Genomic DNA, 14,969 nt, shown 5'->3' on the forward strand with positions numbered 1-14,969 from the left:
AAAATCAATGTACAGTTTTTGCCAAAAGCTGTAATCAACACGTACCCACGATGAATACAATCATGATGTGCCGTATAAACAGCATATTAGCAAGTTTTGTTCTTGGTTCATTCATGGGTTTGAGTTATCAATTCTTGTGAATGGAGGATTAACTTTAGTATTTTGTGCAACATTTTACAATTTGTGCGGACAAATAGATACATCTCACATAAAGATGGCGCGAGGGCGCTGGAAAGCAAAATTAGTGATGCCAAGTTATTTCAAATTGTCAGTTGCAACTCTGAAATTTAAAATCAAGCAACCTAACTGAAAAGCGTCTTCATTTGTTTATAAATGTCGCGGGATGAAGGTGGCATGGCAAATACAAAAGTGTTGTGTTAAAAAAATGAAAGTTGTTGGCTAACGGGGCAGAGTACTACACCAGTCTGGAGGATACTTCACCGTCGAAACGAATAAAAACATTGTTATTGTGTCTCGGAAGAAAAGTAAAAACTTCATTTAACTGCGGATCTTATGTATGGGTAAGTCTCTTCCAAAATTAACGTCGTAATTAATACTAAATGGTAACATGTTGAGATCTTGAAATAGCAAAGTTGCTTGTTAGGCACTTCTTATTCTTTTTATCCACATTTTTCTAAGCTGGATAAAATATCGGTCCTAGAATATAAATTAAGGCTTGACAATTGACGCGTTGTTAACAAACCGAAGTAGCTAATAGTTGTTTGCCTACTAAAATAAGAGTGGGTGCGTGATCTTGTTGTAAGTTGAGTATGATTGCCTGAATAAGCTCCGGTTTACCGCACCCTTATTTTTATAGTGCATAGTTGGCCTCTCGACACTCGCACTCAGTTGCAGAGGATTTCCGCTGAAAATTTGGAGCCCGATATCTATCGGCGAAATTAACGACCATATCTAAAGGGAAGGTAAATCATAAATACCATTAAGGTTAGGCACCCACCTCAGTATACAAAACACTGCTACAACAACAACAACAACAAAACGATGACACCACACAGATTGGAGCTCAAAGTTTCAGCTCGTGTAGTGCTCACAGCTATCCCATCCCGGTGACAATCATTGGTATCGAGAGACGGCAACGGCTTCTTGCTTAAAAACGGATTGCCTTTGATACTCGACATGAAAAAGCGAGTTAATGGTGCCTTTCAATACCCAATGACCAAAACATTCCCTTGGCGATCGATCGTTTGGACCGGAACAAGCTTGCTGACCTATGGAGCTTGACTGAACAGTTTCCTCTGTAGATGGTATATACTGCCTTGGCTCCTTTTGTGTGTACGGAACAGAAAATATTATACATGCGCTCCATTAGCGTGTCCCTTTCAGTTTGAATAGCCTAACCGGTAACCCATCGGCTCCAGCTGCATTGTTATTCTGATTATGCGTTATAAACGGTGATTTTTTTAAGAGAAAAAACAACAACATTCAGAAAAATTCATAAAATCTTTATTTGAATCACAAGAACGTTCCATATAATTTAATGTTTAAAGATTATTTCATGTAAATGTTGGCCTTGACTGCACCTCTAATGGTCCATCCGCTTAGTCATACTATTTGGCATACTGTTTCCAACATTTCGGCGCGAATCTCACGAATTAATGCTTCAAAGTTGACTACCAATGCGTCAATTGAAGCTGGCTAGTCTGTATAAACATGAGCTTTAGCAAAGCCCAACAAAAAAATGATATGAAGGCGTAAAATCGCACGATCTAGGCGGCCAATTAACCGGTCCAAACGTGAAATAAAATGTTTACCGAATTCACCTCCAGTCCATTATAATATATGCTGTGTTGTATCGTCTTGTTGAAACCACATATCATGCAAGTCAAGCTCTTTGGGCTAAAAAAAAGTTAGATATCATCTCACGGCAGCGCTCAAGTAACAAACAGACGGACCGACATGTATGCATATTTTGTAGGGTTAACAAGAAAAAGCGTGCTAAGTTCAGCCGGGTCGAATCTTGGCAACCCACCACCATGGATTCTGCTACAAATGTATACAAAATAAATTAGGTTGTAGGTAATAATTTTATTCTACATACCAAACTTCTGTTAAACCAGCAAAAATTAAAGCTTCTAGGAACCGAACAATGATGATCGAGAGACCGGTTTACATGAGAGCTATATCAGGTTATTGACTGATTTTGGCCGTACTTGGCACAGTTGTTGGAAGTCATAACAAAATTTCTCCCAAGTCGGACAAAAATTACGGCTTGTAAGAGCTCAAGAAGTCAAATAGGGCGATCGGTTTATATGAGAGCTTTATCAGGTTATAGACCGGTTAGGACCGTACTTGGCACAGTTGTTGAAAGTCATAAAATAAGTGCAAAATTTCAGCCAAATCGGACAAAAATTGCGGGTTCCAAGTGCTCAAGAATTTAAATCGGAAGATCGTTTTATATGGATGCTATTTCAGGTTATAGACCGATTTGGACCGTAGTTGACACAGTTGTTGGAAATCATAACGGAACACTACATTGCGGCTTGTAAAGGCTCAGGAAGTCAATTCGGGGGAGCGGTTTATATGGGAGCTATACCAGGTTATAGAGTTGTTGAAAGTCATAAAATAACACTAAGTCTAAAATATCAGCCAAATCGAACAAAAATTGCGGCTTGTAAAGGCTCAGGAGGTCAATTCAGGCTCTCGGTTTATATGGGAGCTATACCAGGTTATAGACCTATTTGGACCGTACTCGGTACAGTTATTCAAAGTCATAAAATAACACTAAGTGCAAAACTTCAGCCAAATCGGACAAAAATTGCCGGTTCCAAGTGCTCAAGAATTTAAATCGGAGGATCGTTTTATATGGAAGCTATTTCAGGTTATAGACCGATTTGGACCGTAGTTGACACAGTTGTTGGAAGTCATAACGGAACACTACATTGCGACTTGTAAAGACTCAGGAAGTCAATTCGGGCGAGCGGTTTATATGGGAGCTATACCAGGTTATAGACCGATTTGGATCGTACTTGGCACAGTTGTTGAATGTCATAGAATAACACTAATTGCAAAATTTCAGCCAAATTGGATGAAAACTGTGGCTTCCAGGGGTTTAAGAAGTCAAATCTGGAGATCGCTTTATATGGGAGCTATATCTAAATCTTAACCGATATGGCCCACTTGTAATCCCCAACGATCTACATCGATATAAAGTATCTGTGCAAAAATTGCAGGCGGTTAGCTTTACGCGTTCGGCCGCGTGATTCCGACGGACACGGCTAGATCGATTAAGAACGACGAGACGATCAGAAATATATATTTTTTATAGGATCTTAGACGAATATTTCGAGGTGTTACAAACGGAATGACTAGATAAGTATACCCCCATCATATGGTGGTGGGTATAAAAGTGTAGAATTTGATGTATGATAGTGGGTACATATCGTATTTTTGGCTTGTAGAACTTTTGGTAGGTTTTGGTCGGATTTAGTAGGATTTTTCTTAAATTTTGGTAGGAAATAATTTTCTTGAGCGGCAACACTGGTTAGGATCACTTATAACAGCAAAGGGAAACAGCTCTTCATTTACCTTAAAAAAAACAACGTAGCGTAGAGGCCACCATAGCGCAGATTTTAGCATGTTCTCCTATGACGCTAAACCCCTGGGTTCGAATACTGGCAAGACTATCAAGAACAAATTTTCAGCGGTGGTTTTCTCCTCCCAAAGCTGACAACATATATGAGGTACTATGCCATGTAAAAACTTCTATCCAAAGAGGTGTCGCACTGAGGCGTGCCATTCAAACTTGGCTGTAAAAATGAGGCCCCTTATCACTGAGCTTAAAACTTGAATCGCACTGCACTCATTGATATGTGAGAAGTTTGCCACTTTCCTTTGGTGGAATGTTGATGGGCAAAATTTTCATTTTTATTTCCCCCAAATAAAACAAAGCAAACAAAATTGTTTTCGCAAAAAATAACAATTTAAAATAATATTTATTTAAACATTTTTTTTTTTTCATTTACTTAAGTTTTTGTGTGTATTTTGTATTAATTTTTTTAACTTTCAAGTTCTATAACGAGCGTCTTTTTTGGTTTAACATTTCTTTTGTTTGTGTACAGATGTGTGTGTGTGTGTGTGTGAGTGTGAGTTTGAGAGTCTATGAGGATGTAGTGTTCTATCATAAGAATAACATTTGCTAATCCTTCGCGAAACGCGGAGAAGATGAAGATTTTCTTTTAACGAATATTCAAATATTCATACAATCAGGGGTTCGTATAAACTAGACTACTTAAAAACAAGCCAAAGACAGATTGGAAGATGACCAAAATAGTGAACAGAAAAAAAGAAAAACATTTACAATTTTAAATTGCTTTAACCAATTAAAAACATGTAACAACATTTTCAATAAAAATTGAAAAGATTTTTTTTTTTTGGAAAAACTTTTTAAGCTTTTTAAGTTTTTGCAAATTGAGCATAAATTGCATATTTTCTAAATCTAAATGTGCAGCAGAGTGTGTGTCCTATACTTCCTGTAAATATTAAATATTTTTGATTTTGGTTTTAGTTGCATTCTCTATTTAATTGAATGTATTTAAAATATGTATGTTTTTTTTTTTTTCATTATAACCTATCGGCTATTCATAATTGAATGCAAGGTGTGGTATGCAGGTTATGCCAGCATACTATTGGTCTTTGATAAAAAGCTTAGCTAAAATTTAAAATTTTTATTTGTCACGTTTTGTTCAATGGCTTTAAAGGAAAAATATTTTGTCGAATTCTTACAATTCCTTCTTTTTTTTATCAGGTATAAGTTTGCTGCTTGTATCGTTTAGTCTGTTAGGGACTCTGGAAAACTAAATATGGGCAAATTTTTTAAAAACAAAAAAAAAAATATTTAAATGTTTGCCAAACGCGTTCAATATTTACAAGTGAGCTGCAACATTCTATTGTCTTTCCTAGTAATCCCTCTTATTTTGTCATATTTGCTCTTTATTTGCACATAGCTCATGTTTCTGTTTCCTATTTGCCTTAAGTCTATTCAATCATTGGTAATTGCTTTGCTTTCTTTTTAATTTGATGAACGTTAGTTTTGTCTTCCTCTTCTATTTGTATCTTTTCCTTTTCGGTTTACTTGTCTTCCATATATCCTCAAAGTCGAGTCTAAAACACTCGACTTGCTTTAATCATACCTTTGGAAGGTTGGTATTGTTTATGGCATCCTCATAGCTTTTCGTCGTCCAAATACCCGGCATCAGTTGTGGAGGTAGATTCGAGTGTGAATTATTAAATTTACTGCTAATGCTACTGAATATGAGTCCCTTGGAGAAGGCCTTGTTGTCGATGCCATCCTGTGATGATAGCTGGGTGGCGGTGGCCATATTATTTGTGGCCTGTGTGGTTTTTCTTTTGGGCACAGTTCGCGGACTGGATATGAATGAGCTGAGGAAACCTCCCACTATGGCCAGGGAAGCGAATGCCGTTTGTGGCACTAGTTGGCCAAAGACTATGGTGGCTCCTATGAAGGGGGCGCCCAGCAGCCAGAAGCGTGCCCAACAAATGGTGGAGAATGCACAGATTTTCTTTTTCTCATTGCTCACCAATTCCACGGTGCAGGTGGTTAAAATGGATAGGGTGCAGGATATGGCCATTTTGGAAATCATAGCTGTTAACATGAGTAGGGCGACACGGCCATCAATAGGAACTGGAAATTGAAACATGCAAAATATTAGAATTGTAAATGGTATAAAAAAAGCAAAAATAATACGTAAATAGAGTAAAAAGGTGCTAAGTTCGGGCAGAATCTGGGTACGCACTACCATTATGGTTTATTGGATTATTTTTTATACCCTACACCATAAGATAGAGGTATACCAATTTCATCATTTCGTTGGTAACACATCAAAATATTAGTCAAGGACCCCATAAAATATATACATTCTTGATCGCCGTCCGCCCGTCCGTCTGTCTATCTGTGGAAAGCACGCAGATATGTTGGGTATAAAAATATTTTGCAAACAATTTTTAATCATTTCGTATTCTTTGTATTTAATCCTGATCTTCTGATTTCATAAAATCAGATTTAAGTTATATATAGCCGCTATATAGATCGATATCCAGACTTAAAGTTTGGAGGCAATAAATTGGTAATTTTTCATGCGATTTCGATGAAATTTGGCTTTTCAAAAAATTTGCCAGGAATGGTCCAAATGTCATATAAACCTATCTCGGGTCTTGAACCACTAGAGTGCGCAATTTTCATCCGATTTGGCTGACGCATTTTTCTGCATGATGTGTTTTTCTTTTGACTTTCAATTACTGTGCCAAGAATGGTCCAAATCAGTTCATAACCTGATATAGCTGCCATATAAACCTATCTCGGATTTTGACTTCTTGAGCCTCTAGACCTAGACCTATGACCTCCAACACACGTGCCAGGAATGGCCTGAAACAGCTCTTAAACTGATATAGCTCCCCTATAAATCGATCTCCCGATTGCACTTCTTGACCTTTTATATGACCTTCAACATACATGCCAAATATGGTCAAAGTCGGTCAATAACCTGATGCAGCTCCCATTAAAACCGATCTCCCGCTTTTACTTCTCGAGCCCCTATAAGGCGCAATTCTTAGCCGATTTGGTTGAAATTTTGTATAACGACTTTTACTATGTCCTCCAACATCCAAACCAAGTATGGGCCGAATCGGTACATAACCTTATATAGCTCCAACAGCATAAAATGATTCCATATAAAGAGATACCGGTCAAAGAACTTGATAAATGCAACCCATGGTGGAGGGTATATAAGATTTAGTCCGGCCAAACTTAGCACGCTTTTTCTTGTTTTCTCTCAATTACTTTTCACTTGAGTCTCGTCATGTATTGATCGGTATATATATCCGTTTAGGAGGCTTTTGGGGATTGGTACGCTTACTCAAATTCGGGTACCAAAATTTTGTTTTTAGGTTAGTATAAGAATGCAAATTTAAGTTGGCTTATATCGGTTTACCCATCTCTAAGATATTGAGATTTCAGAATAAGAGGGTCCGCCCCCTTCAAATATCAAAAAATTAATTATACGCTAGAGCTGGCAAAACATCGATGGCACTATCGATCGTTTTATTAAATTTGGGTTTTTTTTCGGTCTGTGCATTGAGTCGATGCTATCGATATTTGTTATTAGAAATATCGGATGTTTTAATTATCGATAGTTTGCCAACTCTATTGTACACTATCTGTGAAAATTTTTAGAATGACGGTCTAGTCCATTGTTTTACAAGCTACATGGCAATTGGCGCCACACATCAAGCAAGCCCAACTCAGCCAACTGGTGCAAAAAATAGCGATGGCTCGATATCGTTCACGGCAAAGTTTCCTCTACCGGCGTCTTTGAAGAAAAATGGATAGATGATGCCACCAGCCCATAAAACACACCAAAATGTCGTTGCAGGTGGCTGTTCTACACCCCAGAACGAAAATTTAGCTAGCCAAAAATAATCCCTATCGCTGAGTACAATTTTTCGACAAACTAAAGCACATCACAAAGGACGAAATTTGATAATTAATTTTAACTAATTTCAGTTTTTGAGGCCAACGTAGTGCAGAAGTTAACATGTCCGTCTATGCGGCTGAACGCCTGAGTTGAAATCCTACCTAGACCATTAGTAAAAAATTTCAAGCGGTGGTTTTCCCCTCCAAATGTTTGCGATATTTGTGAGGTACTATGTCATGCATAGAAGCCACAGTGCGACACCTCTTTGGGAACTTCTCCCCGCTGTGGCATGCCGTTCGGACTCGGCTGTAAAAAGAAGGCCCCTTATCATTGAGCTTAAACTTGAATCGGGCCCTGTAGTAGAATCGGGCCCCTTTTCTTTGGTGGAATGTTCATGGGTAAAATTTGCATTTGCATTTGCAATTTTTGTGTTTCTCCATAATGAAATGGCAGAGTGTACTGAATACTATTCACTTTCATGGATGATGTTTTGACATAATTATCAATCAGTGCTGTCACCTCGAAAAGCTCATAAAAAATCACGCTTTATAAGATACACTTTATACGGTGGTAAGTGGGTATAAAAATGTTAAATGTTATTATACTTACTATCTTGTGGCACCAGCCATCCCATATAGGCAATACAACCTGCCACAACATTGAAGAGACCAGTCCATACCCATTTCCGTTTTGTCTTTAATATAAGGAATAGACCAATAAAGGTGCCGATGATTTCTGAAAGACCGGCTATCACAGTGTTAATTTGTAAATGTTCACGGCTGAAGGAACGGATATTCAAAAGCATGCCATAGTAGACGACAATGTAAATGGACCAGCAGAGGTGAACACACACCATATGGCGTATAGCCTTTTCACCCTTCCAGATGGACCACCAACCAGCTGGTGGTGGAGCGTCCATTGCTGTTTGAGCTTGTAGCTCCAATTGCTGATCGATGTCATGGGGAAGACTGTGACGAGTGCCATTGTATTCGGCACACTGAAATGAGGGTAAGATGCATTAAGAAGTCTGATAACGTTATGATTATAAAACAATGGTGGGCAAATACACACATTCTAATGCACATTATTGTGTACGTGCACAAAAACATAAACCCGTGCCCTGGATACATTTTCGATCGCCAAATAATTTTCCGCGAATCTTCTAGAAGAAGGTTATGATCGCGGACGAGCTCGTCTTATAGTCGTAGATGATTCCCCTATCGTGAGGAATTATGTCCTCAAGACGAATCTTCTGGAAGAGTATTCCGCGAATCATCCATATAAGTAAATAACGAAGAGTCTTGGAAGATCTTAAAACCGCGCAATAATCGTGTGAACGAGTAATAAATGAGTGTTTTGGAAGATTTATAAAATACTCTTCTATAAGAGTTGCGCATTACTCAACTGGACGAGTATAAAAATTTTATTAAAAATTGTTCTAAAAGAGTTGGTCGTTATTTGCTTGATCTAAAGATCTAAAAATATATGTCAAGATTAGTTTGTTCATCAAAAACGTAACGACACCGAAAAAAGTAAAGAAAATGTTCTTATGACTCATCATACTTAGTACTAATCGTCAAATAAACCAAGTGAGAATTTTGTTTGATGGTGGAAGTTATCCACTGAAAACAAAACATCGAATAACAAAATTCAATATGAGTCCTACCCCCGCCAGGTATTAACATAAAACCAATCGCGAGAAGTTAACTAAACAAACATTCTGGACGATTATAACGAAATGAGTTGTGTAATAATCGTTGTGAAGAGTTGCTAAAACTTCCGCACACGCAATGGATTGTCCATTGATATGAAGAGGGTTTCACGATTCATATGGACGATTATAATGTAATGAGTTGTAAGAGAATCGTCGCGAAGAGTGGCTACAACTTCTGCACATGCATGCAATAGTTTGACCAATGATATCTAGAAGAGTATTTCGCGACTCATAAGGAAGAATATTTGGTTAAAAAATTTTCCTGAAGATTATTTTATTCATTTCGTGGACGAACGGTGTTCCAAAATTATGAAAAATTTTTGTAGGTTGGGCTTGGAAATGACGTATACATATGTTACTATGACCACCACTGTTAAAAAAGACAATGTTCATACTACTTACCTCAATTAGAATTTGTTTAGCTTCCATGACTCTTCCTCTGGCCACCATCCAACGGGGAGAATCTGGTATCCACCTATAGGAAGAATATTTTATTAAACATAACTCAAAACCCTTTTTTTAAACTCCTGTCTTGACATACCTCCATAAATAAATGAGTATCACGGTTGGCCATGAAATGGCCATATATAAATAGGACCAACTGGAAAAGAAACTCGCCACTCCAGGCAATAGTATAACTCCAATGGACCAAAATTGTTCAAAGAGCGTTGAAACACAGGTCTTATAAATGCCACCCGTTATATCCGCCACTGCAAATTCAATTTAAAGATATTAAATAAAGTTTTGAAACTAGTAATCGGTTTTTCGACAACTTACTTATCATACCACCAGCTGTATACATTTGAGCACAACATACAGCAGACAGACATCGGAAGAAAACGTGCAGTTCATAGGATGCCACATGTCCCGTTAAGTTACCGCAAAATATTTGTGTTATCATACCAAACAGCATTACACTACGCGGACTAAAGCTATTAGAAAAAAAAGGAAAAAGGTGGATTAAAATGTTGAATAGGTGCATCAAATGATGTCGAACCGTGGAATGAGATCGAAAAAAAAACTAGTTAAAATTTCCTCCGTTTGAGATAGGGTAGAGATAACTCTCTGAAATGTTGAATACTTAGAGCTGAATCCTCTTCAAATTAAAAAAAAAATCAAAATCGAATATCTCTCAAATCAAAAGTGATATTTTATCATATTTCATCAGCCCATCCTAACAACACAAATTTATCCACTCTGAAACCGCAGTTTTTTTATAGTTCATTCTAATCTGTTTTTGCGCTACTTTTAATCTTATTCCACTGTTTGTCGTTGAATGTGGTTTACACAATTCTGCTCCTATTTATGTACAGATTGTTGGGATAACTATAAGGACCTCCTTTTTAGAGTTGCTTGCGTATTGCAGGACGTTGAACGGCATCTCTTTGTAGAGAAGTTTTACAAAGCTGAACACTTTACAAATGTTGCCAGATTTAGTAATTGTACCGGTCTGCATATTTCGCACCCAGACGCTAAGCTTCAGCTAAACTTTTCACCAAGATGACCTCGGACACCCTTATTAAGTCAAAAATAACAGCAAGCGTCATGCAAACATTTTTTTAAAGTAAAATTTCAAATTCCAGCCAATTCAGAAAAAACTGTTTTCTTTACGTGCTCAATAAGACAAATTTGTAGAACGGTGTACATGGAAGCCTCACCAGATTTTAAAATGGTTCAAAGCATGGCAGGTTGTAAAAAAAACAGTGCATTAGTGGAATTAAAAACCCATATATGATGATTAGTTTGCAGCTGAAATATCAGATTTTGGTCCGATCTGGGCTCAATACTCAAAATTGAAATATCGATTTGTATGGGAACTGTATGTATACATGGACCGATTTGGCATACATATTTAAAATCCCAATAAGAAGTATGTGTTGAAAAATTTGAGCAACGTTCCTTCTTCGCAAGATAGCGTTATTTCGACGTACAGTCTTTTTTAAATCGGCTTAGAGTCTCGTGCTATCAAGACAAATATCGTGCTATCAAGACAAAAAGTCTCTATCAAGAGTCTCGTGTTATCAAGACAAATATACGGATTCTTGGGAGAAGGGTTTAAAAAGTGGTCATTTGTTAATTCCGAATCCAGTCCTGTAATAAGGAGCTACAATCAATTTAAGTTATCTAAAATTTCGAACGCGATTTAACGAGCTGCCAAGCTTCCTGTCGTTTCTAATTCTCATAAGCCTTGCTTTTAAACTACTTTGACCCAATGATTTTCCAATATGCCTTCCTTTATTACTTCAAACAAATGGAGGATCCAATGTATTACGAGAGCATGCCAAACCAGATTCCTTTATAACCAACGAAATTCTGACATTGCATAAACTCCTTGCAGATTATGTAGGATAGGGATCAATTTATATGTGATCTATATAAGGTTATATACCGATTCGCACTATACCTTGCATTTTGCAGAACTTCAGCTACAACAGATGAATCTGGAGCTTTTCAGAGGCTTTATAAATTAAATCGGAACATCGATTCCTGTATAAGGAGAAACAACCATTTTAATTTATTTATTTTGATTGCGATGCTACTTTGTGAGGATTGCGATGTTACCTTTTGGGGATGACCTAAACTAAATCTTAGCATTTTGAGTGTAATTAAAAATATGAAACCGGCAAACTCCCAGTTTTCCTTACATTTTATAAACCCTCCTTTAAGACTATAACATACTTACTATTTTAGCAAATGATTTGCCAATATGCCTCCCGTCAATACTCCAAACAAATGGAAGAACTGCGTTACCGACACCAATATATCTCGAGAGCATACCAAATCATATTGCGTTATAACTGAATGAAATTCTGCCTCATGCATAAACTCTTTGCAGGGTATAATATCTGATTTAAGTGATTCCGGTTCTTCCCAAGCTTTAGGTTCATCCGATTGATGTGCATAGTTGTAATAGTGATGTACATGCTCCTGTGCATCTTTGTAAACATTACAAAAATCTATGGAAAACTCTTGATCTTCGACCTCCTCCTTTATCGGATGGGACACCTTTATCCAGGCAGTTTGATTTTTGGCTCCTATCTGTGGTGGAGGTTTACAAAAGAACTCACCATGCCTGGGTGCGGGTGCTGTGAATATAATACAAGCCATAAACCAGGAGGAGGGTATCTTACACAGAAATATCAGTAGTACGGTACGTAATTGCCATTTTCCCCATTCGCCTGTTACACGGCCCACAGCATCAACTTTGGCTTGCATTTTGTTTGATTGCTTGGGAGCCTTGCCTTCTAAATTATAAAACGAATCCTTCGGATAGAGATTGTAGTTGTGTGAATGTTTGCGTGTGGGAGATTTTGAATACAATTGGCGAGATCCTCTGCGATGGCCCAAACTACAGCCAGTATCGGTTCTACTGCGAAATCTTCTAAGGTTGGGTTGGGAATTTCGTCGCCGACATTGCTCCTCACTAATGCCCAACAAAGATTGTATGGGTTGGGTGATGCTATCGATGCTAAGTTTGCGGTTATTACCGGGGAAGAGATTGGGTATGGAAAAACGTTTACGGCCGGCTTGTTGTGGAGAGGGTGTGAGGTCTGTGGGGCTGTTTGATGATAGATCAGGTATTAATAAAGATGATATGTTTTTTGAGGTATTTAATTGATCAGTCGGTGATGTTGTTGTTATTATAGTGGGTGGCGTTAATGTTGGAGTTGTTGGTGAGCCAACGTTGTTATTATTGGCCTCTGGCAAACTGTATTCCCTGTTAGGTAGGAGGGGGGATTCGGCCTGGAAAGATAAATAGAGAAGGCAAACTGTAAATCTTGTGATATCAAAAAGGTTATAGCGTACAAACAAGGAAGGAAAGACAAAAATTAGCCAGTGTGGGCTTTATAATACCACCATGCAATCCCAAATCAAGCAGCAAAATTTTGTAAGAATCGGATCAAAAATGAGGTTACTGCAGCAATAAAAGGGCATATCGGATGGAAGATAAGCATATATGGGAAACTATATCTAAAACTGCACCGATTTTGATGAAATTTCGAGCACAAATTGAGACGTCAAATTAGCAGATTTGATAGATATATTTGATATAATTTAAGAAGTTTCATGTTTGAAAGTAGTTTTTATTGTGATTTTATTGAATGGGGTCTTATAGACTTTTAAAATTACATAATTCAGAAAAAAATCAAACACCTCATAAAATCTTTTGTAATGATCGGCCGAAACTGTGGCTTTTACAGCCACTATTATAGGTTATATCGGATGAAAGATATATATGAAAGCTTTATTTAAAAATGGACCGATTTTTTCGCACGAATGGATCGAATTTTCCGCACAAATTGAGATACCAAATCAAACACTTCACGTAAGATTTTGTAAAAATCGGACCAAAACTGTGACTTTTACAGCCATTATAACAAACAAGTACGACCTGCAGCTTAATTACAAGAATACGTGGCCAGACTATCAGACAGATATTTATTATATTTAAACAACGCAAATATTTCATGGACCAATATTTTTATTGAAAATTATTTTGATGCCACTTTTTGTCCGATTTAATTTTGGGATAGTTGGCAAAAAGAAACAAGAATACAGGAATATGTCAAAATTACTCAACTCTAAGAACCTCTCTATTGTGTTAGCTTTGTTGTGTAATTTGTACATTAACGGCCCATTTAAAGACCACAACAAATTGGCACATAAATATTTGTATTTAAGCTTATTCCAAGGCCAGCACATATATATTTACTTGTTTATGGGCTTCAGAACTTTTTTTAGGTTATAACATGGTTTGGAGGAGTTTTTATATTCTGCTTATATGAGCCACAAATGGATAAATTGAAGTCATGTTGTCGTCATTAAAAGACACACATGGAAAGTTATACTCAATTGATTCTTAATTTTGCTCTCTTTAAAGAAGACGAAACACATTTCTAAAATAAAGTTTTTTGTACGCTATAAAAAATATTTAAAGCCACCGTAGTGCATAGGTTAAAATGCGGTGGTTATCTTTTCCTTTCAGCGGTGGTTATCTTCTCCTTTTAGCGGTGGTTATCTTCTCCTAATGCTAACGATATTTGTGAGGTACCATGCCATGTTAAATCTCCTCAAAGATGTGCCGTGACTCCGTTCGGGCTCGGCTATAAACAGCTTAAACTTGAATCTTCCAGCACTCATTGATATGTGAGAAGTTTGCCCCTGTCTTTTAATAAAATGTTTATGGGAAAATTTGCATTTGCCAGTCTGTGAGCCACAGTGGCCTCCATGTCGCCAGCATATAGTGAGGTGACGATCATGACTCCGATTTAAACCCGAAATCAGTGCCATTGGCAGACGTAGAATATAATAGGAACGGAATATCAATTCAGAAAGTCAAATTGAAAGATAGATTTATATGGAAGCTTCGCCCTTCGAACCGTCCTACATTAATTTGAGTATAATTTCGAGTGGCTGGTCTTTATTTAATTTAAAGTAAGTGAGTTTTCGAAAAACAAATGGACCGATATCATGTCATGTCGAAAATATAACCCATATCCGCTTATAAACATGAATGCTAGAACTACACAGACAAAAAATCTATAAAAAAGTTTCAATTAAAAATTTAATTGGAAATGAAACCGTCTTCAATTATAAAATTAATTAATTCAATATTTTTTTTTTAAATTTAATATGGTATTTTTTCAATTACAGTCGCGATTAAATTTTTTGCAATTTTCAATTAAAAAATTAATTGAATCAATCATTTTTTAATTGAGTCGACAAATGCTGAAATTACACATAAGAGTTAGACCCAATACCTCTTCTTATATATTGCCTACAATATTTTTAATCAATTGATT

At 37.0% G+C, this 14,969-nt stretch overlaps 1 protein-coding gene across 2 annotated transcripts in view; it reads right to left on the bottom strand.

The window, feature by feature from the left end:
* Nucleotides 1–4,670: 4,670 nt before the first annotated feature.
* The window catches only part of LOC106093234 (organic cation transporter-like protein), a 73,019-nt gene continuing 62,720 nt past the window's right edge, over nucleotides 4,671–14,969 (bottom strand). For both annotated transcript variants that reach the window (XM_013260300.2, XM_059362731.1), the window contains exons 2-7: nucleotides 11,849–12,909; nucleotides 9,943–10,097; nucleotides 9,707–9,875; nucleotides 9,568–9,640; nucleotides 8,061–8,448; nucleotides 4,671–5,662 (exon numbers count right to left, since the gene is read on the bottom strand). In XM_013260300.2, coding sequence (XP_013115754.1) covers nucleotides 5,145–5,662; nucleotides 8,061–8,448; nucleotides 9,568–9,640; nucleotides 9,707–9,875; nucleotides 9,943–10,097; nucleotides 11,849–12,909 — 2,364 coding nt within the window. In that variant the 3' untranslated portion in view covers nucleotides 4,671–5,144. The remainder of the gene's footprint in view (nucleotides 5,663–8,060; nucleotides 8,449–9,567; nucleotides 9,641–9,706; nucleotides 9,876–9,942; nucleotides 10,098–11,848; nucleotides 12,910–14,969) is intronic.

This window comes from Stomoxys calcitrans, chromosome 2 (genome assembly GCF_963082655.1).
Source record: "Stomoxys calcitrans chromosome 2, idStoCalc2.1, whole genome shotgun sequence".
NCBI lineage: Eukaryota > Metazoa > Arthropoda > Insecta > Diptera > Muscidae > Stomoxys > Stomoxys calcitrans.